This window comes from Antechinus flavipes, chromosome 1 (genome assembly GCF_016432865.1).
Source record: "Antechinus flavipes isolate AdamAnt ecotype Samford, QLD, Australia chromosome 1, AdamAnt_v2, whole genome shotgun sequence".
Classification (NCBI taxonomy): Eukaryota; Metazoa; Chordata; class Mammalia; order Dasyuromorphia; family Dasyuridae; genus Antechinus; species Antechinus flavipes.
The window spans coordinates 116,201,829-116,225,356 of NC_067398.1; the positions used below are offsets into that span (position 1 = coordinate 116,201,829).

Consider the following 23,528-nt stretch of genomic DNA (forward strand, 5'->3'; position numbering starts at 1 on the left):
GTCATGTCTGACTCTTCATGCCTCCTTTTTGGGTTTTCCTGGCAAAGATACTTGCCATTTGCTTCCCCAGATCATTTTATAGATGAGGAACTGAAGCAAATAGGGTTAAGGGACTTGTCCACGGTCACACAGCTATTAAGTGTCTGAGGCCAGAGCTGGACTCAGGAAGATGAATCTGTCTGACTCCAGGTCTGGCACTCTATACACTATGGAGCCCTCTAGCTTCTGTTTTATTAAACTATTACAACAGCTTCATAGTTTGACTTCCAGATTTCCATCTCTCCTCTCTTTAATCCCATCTTCCATACTGTTGTCAAAATAATCTTTCTAAATTACATGTCTGATTATATCACTCTGATACTTTGGAATCTTCAGCTACCCCCAATTGCCTCTAGGGTAACAAACTCTTCTGCTTGCTATTTAAAATTTGGTTCCAAGTACACTTTCCAGACATATCCTATGTTACACTTTCATACTTCTATACTGTAGTCAAATGGGACTTTGCTGTTCACTGTACATATTGTACCATTTTCTAATTTTTCCTAACCAAATTCTGCCTTTAAATAATAACATTAACTCACACTTACATATGTAAAGTACAAGTACTTTCTTCTCAATTGTCCTGAAAAGGTAAATACATGAGACAATGAATTAATAGAAAGGGCAATAGATTTGGAATCAGAAATCTCACTTCTTTCATCTACTACTTTTGTGGAAAAATTTACTTGGACAATTTGACTAACTTCTCTGGCCCTCATCTGTAAGGTGAAAAAGTTGATTTAGATAATTTCTAAGATTCTTTGCAGCTCAAAAATCTAATGTCCTCTGATTCTAACTCACTGCATGATGTTGAGAAAATCTCCTCTTTGGGCCATAGTTTTATGCTCTATAAAATTAGAGAATTAGCCAAGATGGTCTTTGATGTCTCTTGTAATTATAACTTTCTTTGATTCTATGGCTATATATCTTCTTTAGCCTGGCAGTGACAAGTATTTTAAGCCCAAGGGAAAAGAATCTACTCAGGATGTTTGATTTTTAAAAAGGCAGGGAGAATAGGACACTAGGAAAGACAATGTTCACATAATCACAGAGGCTGAAAGTTATACAAAATGTCAGAGTTGAATTAGATAACCTAACCTAAAAAAGAATCTTATAATATACCTAAAAGGTGTCATCTATCCCCAGTCCTTTGAGTTTTCTCTCAAATTGTCCTGGATTAATTTATTCATTCATTGATTCATTCATTAAACATTCAAGTACCCAGTCCCACTGTGCTTGGGGTTGGAAGAGATCTAAAGATAAATTTAAGTACAGTCCCTGCCCTTAAGGAGTATACAACCTAATAGCAACATGATTACTTTGGGAGCCCCAACTGGGATAGAACAAAGTCAGAGCCCAAGTGAAAAATAGAACAGAACAAAACATAGTTTACGTTAGTAAACTAGACACCAGAACATACATCCAAAGCCAAGTTTGGCTACAATTTTGGATATCTGACTATCACCCCAGGGAATTGTGGGTAGGAAGTTGGAATGGTTGAGGGAGGGGGAAAAAAGCACTTATAAAAATATCTTTCAGATTGTTCATCTAGTCTAGCATTTGCAACTTGGTATAGATCTTTTCTCTATTAACCAGCTCAAATTTCTCTCATCTAAATCTTATCCCACTCTTCCATTACGCACCTGCATGCTCTGATGTTGACATCTTTCAAATATTTATAGAATCTGATTATCTGTATTTATAGAATGCCCCCTTCCTTTTCATTTTGCTATGCTCCCCTAATTTAGCTGCTTTAATATTTCCTTTATAATTCATGCACTTGATGTTCCCTTTCACCCTTAGATTTCCTTTCTTGACATGTACACATACCCTTACATACTCCACAAACAGTGCTCTTTCCATTATACAAGACCCCTTTCTTGCTCTTCAGGCTGCCAAAATTGAATCAGATATTCAACCTTGGTTTCAGTATGGCTGTTTTCACTGTGCTACTGGAATTTTAGTCACCTCAATTTCATTCTCATCTTACAGGTAAAAAGTAGATTCCTTTAAAAAAAAAAAAAAACAACTCTAAATCAAAGCTGCTCTCAGATTGCAACAAGCTACCTTTCTCAAAAAATACACTTCTCCTCACTGAAAATATTAAACCAGAACTGTCTAACCAGTCATCAAGGATTCTATGGAGAAGATTCTTGCTTAAGTAGGAAGCCTGGACTAGAAGACCTGGGAGGTCACTTTTAACTAAAGATTCTAAGAGCCTCACATTCTTTCATTCTACAGTTCTATAATCCTCAACTCTAAATGAGGCAGGCTTTGAGATTCATTCATGTTTTTTTCAAATGAAATACTTTAATCTTTTAATTCTCTGGGCTCTACTATAGTAGCTTCCCAGGGGATGCTGTACTTCAAAGCAAAACATATCCCAGTCCCACAGGTCTTGGCAAAGAGAAAACTAGGAACCCTACTGATGTTGCATAGGAAAAAATATATCCTTTTGTTTCCCAATGGTTGAGTCTGGTTTTTCTCTTCAAATTCATACTGGTATCAGTTGTTGCCACACCCCATCACATACTACCATTACCCTGAGTTCAGTTTTAGGTTTCTTCTGTTCAGGGGCATACCATATAGGATGCCTTTTTCTCCCCAAATCCAGAAACACTGAATTCCTTCCCATAAGGGGACCAATCCCCATCCCCTCAATATTGTCCAGTCATTGAAATGGTTCTAAGGATGAAGTAGGAGTGTGGCAGAGAGAGAAAGGTGTCGCATTCATAGATCTGTCTTTCTCTAACTTTGTCTTCCAATTGAGAAGTTGGTTAGGAGAAATCTAAAAATGTCACACTTAATAAAGCTTGAGTAACAAGTCCCTTTAAGATTTAGAGAATACACCAATGAGAGGGTTGTAGCTGGCCAGGAAGCACTGAGCTACCCTATTGAGTATGCCATATAAAGAGAAGTCTTGTCTCCATAATTTAACCTCTTTACAGAGCTTCTGGCTTTTGTCAGACGAATAGTGGTTTTGCTACTCTGTTTATATGATCATGACTTAGCTTATTGACTATGCCCCTGACTGTTCCCCATCTGTTGCTTGGCTCACCCATCCCAGTAAGGAGCTTTGTCCTGTCCGTGATCTGCCCCTCCTTTTATCTCAGCTTGGAACTTGCTGGCTTCATCCCACAGTTACTCATATAATCATCTAGCCAAGCCCTGTGGTTACCAGCTGCTACTTTGCTTGCATTCAACCAAAACGTCCAGGTCTTTTCCACATGAATTGCTATTAAATTAGATCTCATCCATCCTGTGCTTGGATAGTTGATTATTTGAGCCTAAATGTAGGGCTTTAAATTTAGCCCTATTAAATTTCATCTTGTTGATTCTGGCTCATCATTCTAACCTGTCAAAAGCCTTTTGAATTCTGATTTTATCATCCAACATATTAGCTCTGTGTCATCCTCAAATTTGTTAAACATGTCTATCAACAGTCTTTAAGGATAGTTTCCCACCAGCTATAAATTCAACTAACTGGACTATTATCTATAATTCTAAAATTTGTCCATAGACTATCATGAGAAATGTTGTCAAATGCCAAGATCCAAACAAGACAGAATTATATTTAAAGAATTCTCTGAGTTGTCATTCCAGCAAACCATGTCAAAAAAAGGAACCGAAGTTAGTCTGGTGTAATTTGCACTTATTGAACACTAGGCTGGCTTCTAGTTATCATTACTTTTTTTTAAGTATTTACATCTGCCTGATAGTCTCATCTAGAACTTTGCCAATATTTCATAGATGGACCATCCTCCAATCAGCTGTCAAAGGGATCTTCCTAAAGCACAGGTCTGACAATGTCAACTCCATTCTCAACTCCAGTGGCTTTCTATCATCTCCAGGATCAAATATAAACCCCCCTGTTTTCAAAGTCCCATATAACCTGCCACCACTCACCTTTCCAGTCTTCTTACACCTTATACTGATTCTGCCTGTATTCCCACATTCTCTTTGATCCAGTAACACTATTTTCCCTGTGAACAAAACTTCCCATTTCTTGACCCTTGGCATTTTTATTGTCTCCCAAGCATGGAATGCTATGTTTTCTCATTTCTACCTCATTTGCTTCTTTCAAGTCCTAAATGAAAACCTGCCTTCTCCAGGAAGACATTCTTGCTTCTTTTTAATTCTAGTGCCTTCCTTCTGTTGACTTATTTTCAATTTGCCAAGGATACATCTTGTTTTGACATAATTGTTTGCATGAGTTTCTTTAGAGTAGGGGCTGGTTTTTGCCTTTTTTGTATCTTTAATACATTGATAGACAGAACTAAACCTATATTTCTAAGTTATGAACCAGATGGATTCTCAATAGAGGTAGGTAGAAAGGAGGTAACTATGTTCATAATAGTTTCTATCTTGGTTGCCTTTTTTTGCTTTGTATTTCTTTCCTTGAGGACAGGTGACCAAATAGTGATTTCTAGCCTCGGAGTCTCTGAGAACTGCCTAGCAGTAGAAGGAATCTTCTGCAACTACACTTTGTTCAGAAAAGATGATTACTATCCAGATAGTTAATCCAAGCTATGCCCTAGCTTGACAGAAGACAGGAATAGCAAAGTAGTTATTGGACAGTGCAGCACTGAGTTAAAGATGAAATAGCTGTTTGGAAAATTAAATTTGATGAACTTTTTGCAAAATGTAGTTACAAATACATAAAGTACTATTTTGCACAAAGCAATAATCTCCTGCTTAGTGATCAGGAGCTGGGCAGAAAGAGAGGGCTAAATAAGTTTACCACCCAGTGGTAATATCTCCCTTACCAGAAAGAGGAGGAAGGGCTTGATTCTCACAAGTCTCTTGGAGAAACTAAGTGTCTCTTGCTTTAATGTTTTAAGTTTCAGTCTTTCAAGAGATTATAGTGGAAGTTATGGATTATTGTTTCATGTTTTAAATCTTTGTCAATATATGCATGTGAAACATTACTTGTATGAAGAGAATAGAGAGCCATATGATTCTGCTCTACGTTCTACATTGACTATCTTTCTGATCTCCTTTGAGGAAACTCCAAACATTAGCCAAACCTAAGCTTTTTAAAAATGATTTTCTCCAAGATGCTAGATTTGGGGATGTAAAGAGCCAGGGAATTAAAGAACTTTATCTCTCTCTTCAGAGGCCAGCACTGAACTCATATTAGTTCATCTTATGTATATATTACACTTAAATGCATGAGCTCAGGGATTGTGTCCCCTTAATGGGAGAAGGGGCTATCTTAGCTCCCAGGCCTAGCGGATCTGATATTATATATGCAGTTATTTTTAATAATAATGGTTCATCTTTCTATAGCCCTTTATGATTTACAAAGCCATTTCCTCATAACAGCTATGTGAGGTGGATAAAATAGATATTTTAATCTCAGTTTATAGATAAGGAAACTGAGGCTTAAGGAGCCTATGATAAATCATATAGATATTAAGTAGTGAGTGTCAGGCAGAGAGAAACAGGTTTTTTGATTACTAATCCAGGGCTTTTTTTACTCCACCAAACTGTGAGCTCAATAATCATAGCTTATGTTCACATACAGCTTAAAAGGTTTACAAAGCTTGTTAAATACACAATCACATTTGAGCTCTTCTACAGCTCTATAAGGTGATACAGAGCCACATAAATGTAACTTATTATTATTCAGCAAACACTTATGAAAAAGATACTATGTATAATGATGAAATAAAACACAGTATCCTCAAAAAGCTTACATACTAATGGGGAAGAAGGTATGACATGTATATATGTCAAAATTTTTGTCCCAGTTATCGATGCTGGATTTCAGAATTCAAACAACTATAAAAGGACTAGGAATATCCATTCAGCTTCTTCTGCATAGCTATTCTCTGAGCCAAATGAGATAAGATATTTGTGGGAGGACTTTGAGCTCTTTATAAGAAAATAAAGGAATAAATACACAATACAGCCTCACTAAGCTGCAGCTTAGTGGCAGAGTGGCAGGGAAATAAAATTTGATGAACCTTTTGCATAATGTTAGTTATAAACATGGAAAGTAGTGTTTTGCACACAACAGTAATCTCCTGCTTGGTGATCAAGACCTGGGCAGATGAGGAGGGCTAAATAGGGATACCAGGCAGTGATGACATCTCTTTTACCAGGAAGAGGAGGAAGGACTCGGTTCTCTTCAAGCAATTGTGATTCTCCCGCACCCCTCTCCCCCCCACCCCCACCCCGGGTTAAATAATGGAGGTAAATCTCTAAATGTTGGGAATGTGGAACGAACGCTAGCATTTTAAAAAGACAGGTTTTCAGCAATTAGCCAAGTTTATGCTCTTGAATCAGGGTTAGCTCACAACTGTGCACACCAAGGAAATTCTCTTCCTCCTTTTTCTTGTTAAATGCGCCACTATAATATATGCTTGTTCCTGTGTGTAATAGTAAGGCCATAAAGTATAAAGCATGCACCACCCAGCTCACCAATAGTAGAGCTTGGAGCCTCTGCTCTGGCATTTTCTGACTTTAGTATAATTGATTTTCACCCTCAATGCTGCTGGAATGTCAGCTTTGTAATGAATATGGAAATGGGACAGTTGTGTAGGAATTCACCTGCTACTGGTGAGCTTTGGGAGTGGGACAAGGTGGGTATCTTTAAAAAGGCACATGACACAAAAGGCAGGGGCCAAGAACCAAATGCACAGCAGCCTAGAAAGAAGGAAAAATTCCAAAAAGGTTCCTAGTAGTACCACGACACCTTCAGGGTTGAGTGCCAAGGACAAGTTGGGCTGCTAACTAACTGCCATGGGCTGCTTGGGAGGCCGCGTGAGTCTGGCTCTTCTAATTCCTAGTTGTGTGACCTCCTGGGGAAATCACTCTACCTTCTCTGGTTTGCTTTTCTGTGAAATGAGGGGCTGAACTAGGTGATCTCTAAGGTTCTTTTTAGTTGTAAAAGTTCACGTTCAATGATTGTTTAATTCTTTGTATTTTTGTTCATGGTGTTTCTTTCCCCTACTGGACTAGTTTCCTTCTTTCCCTATGATTACCCAAAACCAATCTGTCCCCCCCAAACTGAGCTTTTACCCCATTGCCATGATGCTTGTGACTCTACTCTATATCCTCAATAAAATAATGGAGATGAAAGCCCTTTGTATATCATAAAGTGATTTTAATGTCAGTCATTACTATACTGGTGCCTAAAAATGGTAAATAGAAAGGAAAAGACATCTATTTCCTTTCAAAGTGGAGAGAACAAGACTGAAGACTTTGTGCAGTTCTGCCTCATTCAAATGTAATTCAAGGGCAAATCAAGACATCATGCTCTTGATGTCTGTCATTGGTCTTCTTTGAGAAAGAAGAACAAACACAAAAACTGATACAAAACAACTGTCATAATGAGGAGGCCAAAAAAGCCTAGAAATGCCTTATCCCAGTGAACATTTGCTCTCTTAGGTGGCAAAAGGTCATTGGTAGCTTAAGATTTCTCATTCAAAACTTGTGAAAGAAAATTATAGAAAATAATGAGTCATTTTAGATCATAAAGCAATGACAAATGGTGGCAAAGAAGTTGCAGAAAGCTTGGCGTGAGATTCAATTAAATCTAATTCTCCTGAGAACATTTAAACATGGAAATAGAAGTAAGGTAACAAATAAAAGTGGAAAATATCAATAAAATTTATATATTTCTATAACAAAAATATTTTCACCATCAATGATAGTATAATCATCATATTACAGATTACACATACATATTTTACACATTTTGGGAGGAAGTGAAAATGACCTTAAAAGAGACAAATATGAGAACAGCTAGACAAAACCAAGTATACTCAATGGAGGCAATATCATTTTGAAAGAATTAAAAAACAGATTCTCAAGATATTTGCAAGGGAATAAGCATTTGTATAATACTTGCTATATATCAGACACTTAGATTAAACAATATTTAGTAATACCTCATTTGATATTGATAACAGTCCTGCAGGATAGGTGCTATCATTCATATTTTACAGATGAGGAAAAGGATACACACAGAGCTTAAGTGACTTGCTCATTGTTATATACCTAATAAGTACTTGAGGCCAGATTTGACTTTGGGCCTTCCTGACTCCAGGTCCCAGTGCCCTATCCATTGCTCTTGAAGAAGAGGAGATATCAAATGATTGGGAAAATCATAGACAATATTACTATCCACAAAAAAGGAGCTAATAGACCAGCCATGACTATCACCCATATGTCTTATATAAAATGCCTATAAAATCTTTACAATAATGATCTGTCCCTGTTCTAAGGGTTACTATGATGAATGAATGAGAAGGAAAAAGGCAAGTTTTCACAAACAATATTTTATGCATGCCATCCTATTTTACAGTTACACAATCAACTAAAAGATGTAGAAAATACAAGATGCAATAGTGCTCATTATTTGTTGATTGATCACAAAAAAGCATTTGTCTTAGGCGCCAGATGGTAATATAATGATATACATTTGAGAGTGGCAAATGACTAATCCCCAAAAAGTAGTGATTAATGAGTGGATTGCTGTCAAGTTGGAGGCAAGTCTCTCCTGGAGTATCATAAGTTTCTGTCAGTAGCTTTGCTCTTCAACATTTTTATCACTGACTTGGATGAAAGCTAACCAAATCTGATAAAATAAAACCAAAAGGGAGAGCTAACAAGTTGGTTGACAATTAGGATCCAAAAAAGTTTTGGCAGACCAAAATGATAGATAACATCTATTAAGATTAATGTTAAATAGAAATGATTGAGCAAAAAACTTCATGAAAATTTTTTTAAATTAATTGTATAAGTAGGGATTAGGGAAGCTTGATTATGTAACTATATTGTGGAAAATAACTAAGGTTTCTGTAGACAAATTTAATATGAGTCAGTAGTGTGCTATGAAAGACAAAAAATACTAATGTCTTTTTTTTAGGCTTCTTAAATGAATAATGCTGTCCAGAATGAAGAAGTTGACAGTTTTGTTGTGCTCCTCCTTTGTCAGACCCCATTTTGGAATATTCTATTCTATTCTGGATACATCTTAGAAAAGCAAATGATCCGATGGATTCTATCCAAAAGCAAGCAGCTTAAATAGTGAGGGAACTGTAAACTATGACTAGTTGCAAAAGATGGAAATGGTTAATGTGGAAAAAAGAAGACTTAATGGGGCATAATAGCTGTCTTCAATTATTAGAAAGATTGTCTTGTGAAAGAATGCTGGAATTTTTTTTTCTTAAAAGCCCTTTTCAACCCCTATTCATTTGTATACCTTCTCTGTGTAAATTAAATCCTATTTATCCTGTATATAATTTGCTTTGTATAAATGTCGTTGCATATTAGTCTCTGCTGTTAGATTATAATTATATAATTATATATATAAATTCCAATTCATATATATAATTATATATAATATAATTTACATAATTACAGTATAATATAATTAGATTATAATATACCCTCCTTAAGGGTAGAGACTGTCTTTTTTTGCCTCTTTTTATATCTCCAACATTTAGAATAGTTCCTGACACATAGTAAGTACTTAATAAATATGTACTGATTGACTGGTCCCAGAGTATAGAATTGAGATCCGTGGGTTGAAATTACTTGGAGATATATAAATATTCAGTTTAAGGAAAAGATTCTTAACAAATAGATTTGTCCAAAAAATAAAATGGATTGCCAACAGAAGTAGTAAGATTTCCATTACTATAGAGGTTCAAGCATGTTAGATTTTCAAATCTAGTGGCCCTTTCTAAATTCTCATTTTTTCATGACCTTGCTGTAGTCTTTAATCCTATGATTACCCTCTTTTTCCTTACCATCTTTTCTTTCTTTGTGATCCTGCTTTTTCTTGTTTCTTCTTTAATCTGTCTGATTATAAACTATCATTATTAATTATAAGACCTGGGTTCCTATCCAAGCTATGTATCTTTGAGTGAGTTATGCCATTTTCTTGAGACTTAATTTCACTATTTGTAAAAGGGGAGAAATATTTTGTAGGATTGTTGTCAACTTTATTGCCTACCATATTGGGGTTTTTTTGGTCAAAGCACATTGAAAACCTTAAAGCACTAAAGAAACATACATTGTTACTATGCAATTCATCTCAACCCTTCCTCTAGTCAAAAGACAGGAGGTAGCATAGACATGTCCAGTGCGTTCTAAATGGAGAATTCTGACCAGACACAAGGGGTCTGCATCCTTTCTTCTTCTCCCCATCCTTTCTTACTGGAAGTTAAATACTACCTAGAGGCATAGGCCTTGGACTTCTATCCTCAGACCACTTATCTTTAGATCAACAGTTAAATGTGGATGTGTAATGAGCATAGTTATGAAGGGGCTCCAAGTGAGTCAGAGCCCTATCAGACATAACTGGAAATAATCACAGTTGGGGTTATACAGGGATTCCCTGAATCAACAGAAGATGAAAAGGAAGACTCTAAAAAGAGGAATGCCTTGGAACTGTCAAATTCAAGGAAACAGGAACAGAAACCAAATAGAAAGTGAATTAAAGTAAAATATTGAAGGGAACAGATGAAGAGGAACAAATAAGTAGAGAAATATGGCCAGCAATTAAAACTACAAAGAAACACTATAAAAGCAAAAACACAGTTTTTGTCAACGTATCATCATCATTGCAAGTACCACCATATATAATCCCCCAACGTTCTGTGCCCTGGACTTAACTTCATCTCTTTCTGTTTTTATCTGCTACCTGTAAAGCACCCTTAGAATGAACAGAGGCTGGAATTCCCATTAGGGCCAGTAGACACAGCTGTTGCCTTCTTGCTCCCAAAGCTTAACTGTCCTGCCTCCTTGACTGTGGTAATAGCCAGCACTCTAGAGCCCCCACCATGGAGGTGGATGGAAGCCAAGGCAGTGAGACATATGCTGTGATTATCTGGGGTCATACTACTTATAATACCGAGGGCAATTTTACATCTGCTATGAGGATAGAGGAATTTTTTTTAAAGGGAACTGAGGACTTATCAATTCAGCTGAGCAGCTTTTACTCAAAGCAAGGCATTAAGGAGAGCAGGAGGTTACATGGAAACTAGCCAGATGTGCTTCTGATATAGTCATAAAACAAAAGTCATTTCAGGACCCCGTTTCACACAAGAGTTTCTCTAATCTCCCCAAAATGCGTTTTAGAGTGGAATGAAGATCAAGTTATTTGGAGAGAGACTTTTATCTTTAGGTATGTGCTTCCAACCACATCTGTGATTACAGAGTTTGTTAATGGAATGGAATGGCAAAGTATTAAGCATTAAGTGCTAAGCACTGTACTAAGCTGAGGAAACAAACAGAAAAGCAAGAGTCTCTTCTCTGAAAAAACTGACATTGCAACTGAGGTGGCAATGGCTTGATACAGGAAGGTTCAGCTACACAGCAAACAGAAATGTCTTGTGGTCCTTAAGGTGCAAGGGGAGAGCAGATGATACAGCAGAAGATTAAAGGGAATGTTCAAGGAAACTGACCTATCACTCTCCATAGCCTAAGAGTCTTATTAGACATATAGGGGGAGAGGTGATAGAGATCATCACAATGGAGGATCCCACTGAGGTTGGATTGTCTCCAGGGCAGAGACTCTGATCTTAAAGATCCCCAAAGCATGCCATACAACCTGACATGAACACCAGTCATTCATCCTCTGAACTACTGTGCAGTTCAAGACTGACAAAGCTCTTCTACTCACTCTGAAAGGCACTGAAGAAAGAGCTAGTAAGCCTCCTTGAGTGACAGCCAAGTTCAGTGGAAAGAAGACCAGAAACCTGGGGTCTAGTCTTAGCTTTGGAACCAACACATTCTGTGACTTTGAGCAAACAGTAATCCCTCTCTTGGCCTGTTTCCTAATGTGCAAAATGAGGTACTGAGTTGGATGATTTCTATTTTTCTTCTAACATACAAATTAGAGAGAGTGAGAGAGAGAGAGAGAGAGAGAGAGAGAGAGAGAGAGAGAGAGCATGTCAGAGCTAACCACAATATTCTAAGCCAGTTTCTGAGAATCAGAAGCATATCATAGTCATAGGATGATAGATCTGGAACTAGAATCCTATCACTTTATGGATGAAGAAACTGAAACTCAGGAATGTTAAATGATACTTGGGTAACAAGCTTTCAGAAGTGGAATTTGAACCTGGAATCTCTGACTGCAGAGTCAGTGCTCTTTCTACAGATATTATATTACCTCTTTGTAACTGCCTACTTGGGGATAAAGCACTTCTTCAAATCCCAACAAATCAGTTACAGTTGTCCTTCCTTTCCTAGGTTCAGAAGGGGGCTTAGAGATGGCTTCACAAGGGGCTGAGCTATACACAATGGAGACAGTAGTTCATAGGACCAAAGAGTATTTTAAGTTGGAAGGGCCAGGAGAGATCAATTAGTCCAAACTTCTCATCCTACAAGTGAAGAATTGATATCAAGAGCCAGTTATATAGTAAGAAGCAGAGCTGGCTTTTCACCCTAGGTACCCTGTCCCTAGGGCTCTTTCTGTTTTCATGTGCTCCCTCTCTGGGTAGGGGAGTTTCAGTCTACCTTTCCCTCAGGTAGAAATTAGAGTCTCTAGACAGCCTGAGAAGTGATGCAGTATAATAAAAAAAAAACTGGGCTAGGAAGAAGAAGGTTTGGGTTGGAGTCTTGCTTAAATTTGTATCACTCTATAATCACAGAATATATCCAAACCGGAAGGGACTCCTGAGGTCATCCAATATAACCCATAAACAAAATTTAAATATTCCTTCAATATCCCTGACCAATGGTCATCTAGCCTATTCTCAAAAATAGGGGTGATAGTAGGTAATTCTGATGCTTAGAGAGTTTTTTCCTGACATTGAGCAGAAATTACCTTTTCTGTCATTTCCTCTCTTTTCCTCCCCCCATGGGCTCCCCATCCCACACTGGTCTTGACTCTGTCCTCTGGAGCCACAGAGAAAAAAATTAATCCCTCTCAACCGCAGCAACTTTTCATATGTCTAAAGAGAGCGAAAATGTGGGCACTAAGTCTTCTCCTCCCCGCCCTCCATTCCTGGCTAAAAATCTTTCCTTCTTTCAACTCACATTCATTAAGGATCATTTTAAATTTCTTTACCATCCCCCACCCCACTTTGCTGGGCCTGCTCCATTATCTGTAAAATGGGGATAATAACACCTACCCTGCCTTATCTCACGGGTTGTTGTGAGGATGAAATAACATCCTGAATGGGGAAGGGCTTTGGGAAGTCATGTACTTATTACCAAGATGTAAGGGATTCTGCATTTCAGACACACGGGCCTGTTCTCCAAACATGCTCTGCATTTTCCTGCCTCATATTATTCTGCTGAAATGCCTAGATCCTCAGTATCCATCTGCCTAATTCCTATATATCCTTCTGTATCCGGTTCAGATTTCATCTCCATGAAGCCTTTCTTGTTCTCCATAATTGGAAATGATTTTACCCCTTCTTGGCCCTCCATAGCATATCTTTTGGCCAAGGAGCCAGCATGATTATTATTGAAATTATTTGTGCAGAGTTATCGTTTTCCCCAATGTAGACCATATAGCTTGTCTAGACTGTTTATTTTCCCTGGAATATCGTGAATTCCTATAGGAGCAAAGCTACTTCTCTCTCTGCTACTATATCCTCCCTGTGCTTGGCATTGAGCCTCACACAGCAGAAATAATAATTAATCACATTTCTATGGAGCTTTATAATTTACAAAGTACTTCCCACACACAACAGCTTCATGAAGTAGGTAATACAAGTATTATTCTTTCCATCTTATTCTTTCTTCTGTTAAATGGCTGGTCTAAAATCGCCCAGCTACTGAGTGCCTAAGACAAGGCTTGAACCTAGGGCTTCTGATGACTGGTCCAGTGCTCTTTCTGCTATGCCATGCTGTCTCTTGAAGATGAGTTTGCTCAGTAGGAGAAGGTTTGTCTGAACACTAGTAGCTAGCCACGGCCTGACACTAGACTTCTCTTTCTGGGCTAATCTCAGTTCTGCCACTTACCACCAGCTTGTCCTTGAGTAATTAAACTTGCCCTCTGAGGTCTGAGTTTCTCTAGTTATAAGATAAAAAGTACTCCTCTCTCTTCCTTTCTTTTCTCCCTCTTGCTTGCTTTCTCTATCTTTCCTCACTTCTCCTCCCTTCTTTTTTCTCTTCCTCCCTCCTCTTCCCTCTCTCTTTTTCTGACTTCCTCCCTTTCTCCTTTCTTTTCCTCTTTTTTTTCTTCACTCCTTTTCTCTCTTCCTCCCTCCCTCCTTTTCTTTCTTCCTTTTCCTCATCCCTCTCTTTTTCTGACTTTCTTACTTCTTTTCTCTGTTCCTACCCTCTCCTTCTCCTCTCTCTTTTTCTGATTTTCTTTCTCCCTCACCCTTTCCATCCCTCCAGAACCTTTCCATTATACAGACATCTCTCAGACATGTATACACTGTGGGATCTGTGGTCCTCTCCAATGCCCGTCACTTAATGATATACTTAATGCCAGAGATTTCCAGTCAAGAAAGCAAGTTATCCTTTAAATTACTTTTTACTTTATAGATGAACACAATTTATATTTGAGAATAAGCACTTATCAAGACATTATGAAAAAAGAGTATTGGAATTCAAATCAGAAGATGTCGTTTGCATTACTGGCCTTGCTACTTTTTATCTCAGTGGCTTTAGGAAAGTCATTTAATTAGCTTGGGCAGAACATTGAACTAGATAACCTCTGAGATCCTATCTTGATCTTTTCTTGATTTATAAGAAACATATTTTGAAACTCTGGGGTCTGGTTCTGATTCTGCCTCTAAGTAATTCTGCAACCCTGGCCAAGTGATTGGCCTCTGTGTGACTATGAATTCTTATCCATAAAATGGAAATAATAAGACTTGCCCTCCCTTTCTCCTGGGGTTGTTGTGAAAGTGAAATTAGACTCATATATTCACAGACAGAACTAGAAGAGACCTTAGAGATCATCCGGTTTGGTTTCCATATTTTACGGAGAAGTAACTCAGCATGATATTTCAACAGAGAGATGAAGTGATTTGCTTGGGGTCACACAGCTACCAAATTGCAGGCAATATGTATAAAATCACTTTGAATCGTTAAGAGTTCCTTACAAATAGGAGCTGTTTCTTGCCATGAGAGAGCAGAAGGAGCATCCTAGGGATTTTCTGGCTGTAAATGGAGAGTCAGCACAGAACCAAACCAGATTGTGATGCTTGGCAATGAATAATGTTAGCACCAGTTTCAGATCCTGCCTCTCTGTCAATGACTAGCTTGACAAGCTTGATCAAGAGATTTTTCTTTTCTGATTTCAGTTTCCTCCTTTGAAAAATGAGCGAGGATAGGACTAGATTATCTCTAAGGTCCCCTCCAGCTCTGAAATTCCACGCTCTATTCCTCACTGTGCAGAGTTTATCTTGGGCTTTGGGGTGGGCTCAGAGAACATTCCCCAATAGCTCAGAATCTAAATAAACCCTCCAGGGAATCCCAGGGATTGACTCTGTCTTTCACAGCTGCCCTGAGAGTCAGACAGCTAGAAAATCAGGCAGCTGGCATATTCAATCCACTATGATCACTTTAAGCACAGAGCTAGTCATCTTAGGGAGGGGGCTACTGTAATCAGTGACCCAATTGGGAGTGGGAGAGAGTGGGAGTCACAAGGCTCACTGAATAATTAGTTATCCCAAATGGCCTCTACTTTTATCCTGCCCATATCTTCCCCCCTTCCTCAAGCTTGTTCTAAGACTGCTGATACCTGCCTCTCCTGAGCCCCAAGAATGGAAGGTCATAATATAATGATCTACCCACTGCCTTGCCTTTCCATCTCTCAAACTTTAAGTCATGGACCACTTAACTGCCATATACAGTCTGTGCTTAACCTCTCCCCAGACTCTAGAATCAGACCTATCCTTGGGCAGAGAGAATATTAGAAGTCAGAGGAACACAGGTTCATAAAGTTTAGAGCTGCACTGGTCCTTAGAGACCACCTCATTTTAAAGAGGAGGAAATTAAGAGGTTAAGTGCCTTGTCCAGGGTTTGTCCCTGGAACTGGATGTGCATTTCACAGCTGCCTCAAAACACAGACGGCTGGAAAGCTAAAATACTCCATACGCTGTGATTCCTTTACACACATTAGGGAGAAAGCAACTGATAGATGTTTGAAATTCTAAGTCCAACTTACTGAGGCATAGAGTGCTAGAGTGAAAAGTCCCTGGAGTCAGGGAGACCTGGATTCAAATTCTAGCTCAGAGATGGATTTCTTCTGGGCAAGACATTCCTCCCTAGATTTCAATTTCTGCTTCTCTAAGATGGGGCTAATAAAATTTGCCCCACCTGCCCCACAGGGCTGTTGTGAGCAAGGTGTTCTGTCCCCTTTACAATACCAGAGCAATAGACCCAATTTCTCTTGTGACAGCTAGTTCTGCTTTGAGCTTGGTTTTGCCTCCAGTCAAAGGGCCCTTTTTTCATGCCCCAGCCCATTCCTTGTACAGTAATTCAGAAAACTGGAGCCTTGTCTCATTCACTCCTGCCTAATACAGCAAACTCCAGGCTCAAGGCTTGGGTTCCCATGACTTGCTGTGCAAACTCTCTGCTGCTTCCTGCCTGTCCCTCATCTTACTGTCCATCTATTAGAAGCTCTGCCTGATACCACTTCAGGGGGCTCCCTGACCAAGAAACATGACTCTCCTCTGCTACTTGGAGAGTTTCAAATTCTCTGCCTCTCTCTGTGTTTCCATGTGTCCATCCTGCAGGATGTGAGAATGAGGGAGACGGCCATCATAACATAGCAGAATCTTAATTCTGCTACTTATTATCTAGATGACTATGAGCAAGACATTTCAACTCTTAGGCTTTCAGTTTTCCTACTAGTAAAATGAGATGGAACCAGAGGGATTCTAATAGACTCTAAATCATATACTCTGTTGCTATTCTTGTGGTCATGAGTGTGCAGCTCTTGCATGTACCAGCAATAAGGAGCCAATTCAGAGAGCTCTGTGGTGCTGACACTTAGAAACTTGGTTCTTTTTGTTCATCTTTGTTTTTATTCCAGAGGCTGGTCTGCCCTGCTTCCAGTTGATACTGATGTTCCAAAAAGTTCCAAATGAGACCTGCTAAGTTGTAGGTCTGTTTACTAAAGGACCTGCTAAGTTGTAGGTCTGTTTACTAAAGGACCTGCTAAGTTGTAGATCTGTTTACTAAATGGCCCCTCCTTTAGTTCTCAAGACTCTGTTATAGAATCTCATTCAAAAAATGAGGACAAGATGAAAGTATCTGAAAAATGCAGTGAAATCTCTGTTCTGATAAAATAGAATTCTTAACCTGGGGTCCATGGAGAGAATTCAGAGAGTCCATAATTTAGGTGGGTTAAAAATTACATTTCTATTTCAACAGGATTGATTTCTTTTGCAATCTTATCTTATACTGTTAAAAATATTGTTCTGAGAAGGAGTCTATAGGATTCACTAGACTGCCAAAAGGATCTAGGGACATAACAAAAGGTTAAAACCTATTCCCATCTCCATCTAAAAACTAGAAAATGTAAAAGGAGTCAGTTGAGCAAGTTGAGGAATCAGCTTGTATATCAAAGCAGGCATCCATGGCAAGGTTTGGGGAAAGGGGTAAAGATGGAAGGATCTCATTCTGGACAATGATAAAAGCTTAAGAGTTGAAAGGGATTTTAAAGATTCCTTGATGTAATTTCTCATTCCCTACAGCAATCGCCCCAAAACATCCCTAAAGATGATCATTCAGCTTTTGCTCAGGCATTTCCAATTTAAGAGAACTCTTTATCTATTAAACTACTTCAGTCCAGTGTTGGACAATTCTAATCATTAGGAAGTTTTATACTGAGCTGAAATTGGACTCTATATAACTTCCACCTATTGTTTCTGCTTCTGCCCTCTAACACGACAAAATAAATGTACTTTGTTTTCCACAGGACTGCCCTTTGACTACATGAAGAAAGGCTAAAAGTCTCTATCGCCTCTTCTATATAGAGTCTGACTACAGAGTCTTTCCTTAATTGTTCCTTGTGCAGCACCGTTTCACTACTTTGGTCGCTATTCTCTGAGTATGCTCTAGCTTGTCCCTTTTAAAATGCAATGCTCAGAAGAGGACATAACCCTTCCTCCAGATGTTGTCTGAAAGGTAGAGAAGAGGGGGACTATAATCTCCTTTATTCTGTGCACTTGAAGTCTATAAATGCAGTACAGGATTGAATTAGCTTTATTGCAGTCCTACCAACCTGTTGGCTCTGATAACAGGAAAGGGAAGTGGGGATGCTGTGACCATCTTCCTTGTGCTAGCAGCTGGCTACCTTGTGAGTACAAAAGCCCAGTGGCCTTTCGTGGGGAAAGCCATGAGTATAGATTGATCAATACAGTATAGAATCATCTCCCATCTCTCTTTATTCTTGGCTATTTTATGCATCCAAGGGCTGTGTTATCTGAATTTTTGTCAACAGGCCACAGTATTTCTATCCAATGTTCTTCTGACTACCACTTCCTTCTTGGATTCATTAGCTTAATTCCTTCTGGTTTTGCTCTCTAATTGGTGAACAGGCAAAAATAGTAACTTAAGTGTCAAGAATTGTTCTAGGTGGACATACCATTATCAAACGACTTTTGAATAGTGAGGTTGTCCCTGATTTGATTATGATCAACAAATAATCATCATAATAATATTGACTCATTGAAATGAGCAAAACTAGAGAATATTATACACAGTAACAGCAACTCTGTGTGATGATCAACTCTAATAGATCAAGCTCCTCTCAGCAATACAATGCTCCAAGATAATTCCAAAAGATTCATGATGGAAAATGCTATCCACCTCCAGAGAAAGAACTATGGAGTCTGAATGCAGATCAAAGTATACTAGTTTCATTTTTTTGTTGTTTTTTCTTTCTTGTGGCTTTTCCTTTTTTTCTGATTCTTGTCTCACAGCATGACTAATGGGAAATGTTTAATATGATTGTACTTGTATAATACATTGCAGATTGCTTGCTATATTGGGGAGGGGGGAGAGAATGAGGGGAAGGAGAAAAAAATTTGGAACTCAAAATCATATAACAATGAATGTTGAAAACTATCTTTACATGTAATTAGAAAAAAATAATATTGACTCATGTTTATGTAGCATTTTATCGTCTACAAAGCAATTCCTCACAACAACCCTGTGATTATTGTCCCCATTTTATAGATGAGGAGACAGATTCAAAGAGAACAAATAACATACCCAAATCTTAGTATTAATATCAGGGCTAGACCTCAAATTCCATAGGCCACAATATTCCAATCCAGGGTTCTTTTGACTTCTATTTCCTTCTTAAATTCATCAACTTAATCTTCTATAGAAGGAGGGGTGATTGCTCTCTAACTAGCACTCACAGAAAGATAAACAGGCAAAAATAATAACTTAAAAGTGTCGAGAAGTACAATTCTGCCTGACCAGTTCTAACCTTTCTGGGAGTATCCAAAATCTTTTTGTGAGTGAATTACCTGTAATTCTCAGAACCAACAGAGAGGTTGGTGACCTCCTCCCCCCATCATGCATTGATGCAACACATCTGACCCTCACTGACCTCTCCCGGAAGTATTTGATAGCCTCTGGATCAATGAAAGTTGGCTCCTCCCGGAATCCCTGCTCAAACACTTTGCGTTTGTGCCGGAACTCGATGACGGTCTTGGTGTAAGAGTTCAGTGTGGTGACTGAGGCTGCCATGCAGCACGTGAAAGAACCCCAGGCTAGGCTGCAGAAAGAGAGAGAAAGAAAAAATAAGATGAAGGGAGACCAGGTAAAAGAAAGGCTTTAAACATCTAAGTCTGAAGGAGTAAGGAAACACATCTGGATGATAGCTGGAAAGGGCCATTCTAGGGCTTTGGTAGCTGTTTTTCTTTATCCAACTTCTACCTTTCTTTATTGGTAGAAGCTGAAAGGCCCTTAAAGGCCATCAAGTCCAATTTTTGTTGTACAGATAAAGAAACTGAGACCTAGAGTCAAGTCTAATCTGCATCATATCATCCTTTTAGTGTCAGCACATGAATTCTTAAGTTTTGGAACTCAGGGAGTTGATGGGAAACCATCTGGTCCATGTATACTTGATAAAAGTCACGCCTTCTACACAACTGTATTCAGCCAACCATGGAGAGACGAGGAAAATGTAGAGAGCTTTATGTGTGCCAGGGAAAAAAATTAGTCAAGAACCAAGGCCAGCTATTCCTTGGTGTTTAGGTCTAAGCCCAAGAGAGACAGATGTTATCCAAGTACCTCCCTTCCTGTAGGAGCTGAGATCCCATCTCCTACCATACTGTTGGGTGAATCTATGCCCTTCCTTCATAATTAGCCCATTAGATACGAGCCACGGAGAAACATCATGTATATGAGTTCTTTGTAGAGCACAGACAGGCTAGTCTTTGTTTATTTGTGGATGTTCAAAAAGATATGGGGTACTGGCCTGAGAGGATGGATGGCCAGGGATGGCATTCACTAGGCTAACTAGGTTCTTGACTGAAAGGGTGGCTCTAAGGTTCTTCCTGCCTCTACTCTTCAAGAATGATAGTTGAGGGGAAAAGCAGGATCCTTGAAGTTGGGCACTATTGGGGTGAGAAGAATAGGGTTGAAAGTACAGGTGGCCAATGAGTGGGGAGATGGGGTGAGATCGTCTGGCTGCTGTCCCCATATTCCATCTGGATGGAAATCCTGATAAACCACAGGAGTGGGTCAGAGGACAGGAAGGAAGGAGTAAGATGTGGGCTTGGCAACTGAATGGGAAATTAACTTTGAAAAATTTTGAGATTGAATACGTTCAGTCATTTTCAGTCCTGTCCTACTTTTTGTGACCTCATTTTGGATTTTCTTGGTAAAGATACTTGAGTGGTTTGCCATTTCCTTCTCTAGCTCATTTTATAGATGAGAAAACTAAGGCAAATAGGATTAAGTGACTCGTCCAGGATCATACAGTAAGTATCTGAGGCTGGATTTGAATTCAGAAAGGCTCCAATTCCGGTACTCCATCTACTGGGCCACCCATGTGCCCTAAGATTGAATACTCATCCACAAATACAGATGAGCAGGTCTTGGTTTCTCTGTTTCCTCAGGAACTTAAAGAGAATATATTTATATTTATGATAGATTTAAAAAAATCATGACCAAATGGCTATAGAAATTGGCCCTGGGCCTTCTAATTTCCCTTGGCCCCAACCAATGAAGAAGATATAACATGTCCAGGCTTACTTTCCTCCCGCAGCAGAGAGGAGTACTATTCACCAAAGCTGGATAGTGTGAATATAGTATTATATCAAAAGGATACTAGAGATCAGAAACTGCACATGTGCAAATGGACCTCTTTCTCGAGCTGGGAGGTCCAGATTAGTCTGCAATGAATCACTTATCTCTGCTGTGGTTTTGTTTTTATGCAGAAGGAAGACAACATTGGCTTGCCTCAAGGGAGATGATTTAGATAAAATGCATCCCTCTGTTTGTACAGTCCTGTTCTAGGACAATAACTACAAACTGATCTATTTCAAACTGCTTTATTAGGCCTTGGATTTTTATAGGAGAACACATTAATGGATTGCCTTGAAAAGCTCCTCTTGCTTCAATTCTGTAAGTGAGCTAATGGGGTAAACGCATTTGGATGCTAAGCCCCATGCGGAAGCTTGGTGGTGGGGCAGCTCTTAGCCCCAAGGGAGGTAACTAATCTGCTGCTTCTCCTGAGTAACTGGAGGGCACAGAGTGGGTAGAGGTAGGAAGATACAGGGTTTAACACAGCTGGAATCTGAAAAGAGCACAGGCGATGGAGAGGGAGCTACTATCTACTGCGCCAAGCACTTTTTAAACATAAAATGGCAAAGCACAAATTATAGCTGACATTTATTTGAGAGGTTTTCAGTTTATGAAAACATTTTCCTTACAACAATTCTATGAAATAGGCATAATAAGTAATATTATCTCCATTTTACAGAATCAGAGGCTAAATAATTTAACCATCACATTGACAAATCATTCTTAGAGCTATGTCTTTAACTGAGGTCTTCTGACTTCAAGCCCAATATCATTGCCATTAGACCATGATGGTTCTCAGTATTATACATCACTGTATTCACCACCATCACATATATTTGCATTCAATATTGTGTGACCTTACTTTAAAAAGTAAATTTTTGTAAGGATGACACTAGTGTCAGTCAGCGATTGGATTGTAAGGTCCTGGAAGGCAGGCACTATATTTTGCCTCTTTTTGTATCCCTAGTCCTTAGCCTAGTGTCTGACACATAGTAGGAGCTTAATGAATGTTTATGGATAGAATTAGAAGGCCTAGGTTTGACTCATTTAACCTGTCTGTGCTTTCCTCATCTATAAGATTACATTCAATTATTTTCAATGCACCCTCTAGCTCTAAAAACTATAAGCCTTTAGTAAATGAGGTCAAGAGTGCCCCAAAGGAGCTAACCCGGAGCAAAATGGAAGAAATCAGCAGTCACTGGAAACAGCCAAGAACTGGAGAGAGAGAGAACACCTCATCCAAAGAAAGGACAGATTAGGGGCAAGAAGGCAGTCTGTGCTGGAAGAAGCTCATAAGTAGATTCAAGAGTCTTAGGACAAGATGATGGGCAGTCCCAGCTCATGCGAGGACATGAAGAAATTGAAACCAGACTTTAAGAATCTGCCTGTTTTTCTTAGCAGGAGAGGCTAGTTTGGTGCTCCTTCTACACAAAGCTGATCTTCTTCAACATGATCAGCAGGACTCATGCGTTGAGTTGAATTTTTCCCTTACTGGGGGGAGGCTTGCGCCGAGCCATCCAAACCCATGCATTCACAAGCAAGTTGACAGTCAATAATGGTTGCAGTCTGAGCCCAGGGAAGCCAATGACTGCATCTTCATTAGCTCTGCACTCTTGGAGAATATTTCACTTCTTTCATGAAATCTGAACATCAATATTTTCATTAGAATTGCAGATTTTTAGAATGTTAGCATTGGAAGGGACCTTAGGGATCATCTAATTTACTGCCCACACCTACTGACTTTATTTTCCAGAACCAGACAGATATAACGGAAAGAGCCCTGGAATCATCAAGAATCAGAATATCTGAGTTAAATCCAGATTCTGCTGCATACTTAGTATTTGACTTTGGAGCACATCATAATCAGGTCAAGCCTCAGTTTGCTGACTTGTAAAATGGTAATAATATTGTAAATGTAATATTGAAAAATGTAATAATATTGGCATATTGCCTCCCTCACAGAGTGGTTGTAGAGCTGGAAGGGCTACAGAAATGTGAGAAGGAAATGAGAAGCCTGAGCCTGAAGGAATGAAATGACTTGTCCAATTAAGCTGGTTAGTGGCTAGGTTAAAAGCAGGACCAAGGTCTTTCACAGCTAGCATTCATTCCACAGCATTCTCCTGCCTCCCAGAAGAGTTTTCTTTCAATCCCTTAGCCAAATGTTTACAGTTCTCTTAATCTTATTTCAAGCCAATCCCCTCTCAGGAGACTTTGGCCAGCGAAAGCACTGAATCTTGACAAATGGTCCCACACATATTAAACAAGAGAGATGACATAGCAGCGCTCTG

The 23,528-nt window shown here is 39.0% G+C and overlaps 1 protein-coding gene across 2 annotated transcripts in view; it reads right to left on the bottom strand.

Annotated features, from left to right (window-relative positions):
- GSG1L (GSG1 like) overlaps positions 1-23,528 on the bottom strand; it is a 365,420-nt gene that overhangs the window by 58,796 nt on the left and 283,096 nt on the right. For both annotated transcript variants that reach the window (XM_051988348.1, XM_051988336.1), the window contains exon 5: positions 19,538-19,705. In XM_051988348.1, coding sequence (XP_051844308.1) covers positions 19,538-19,705 — 168 coding nt within the window. The remainder of the gene's footprint in view (positions 1-19,537; positions 19,706-23,528) is intronic.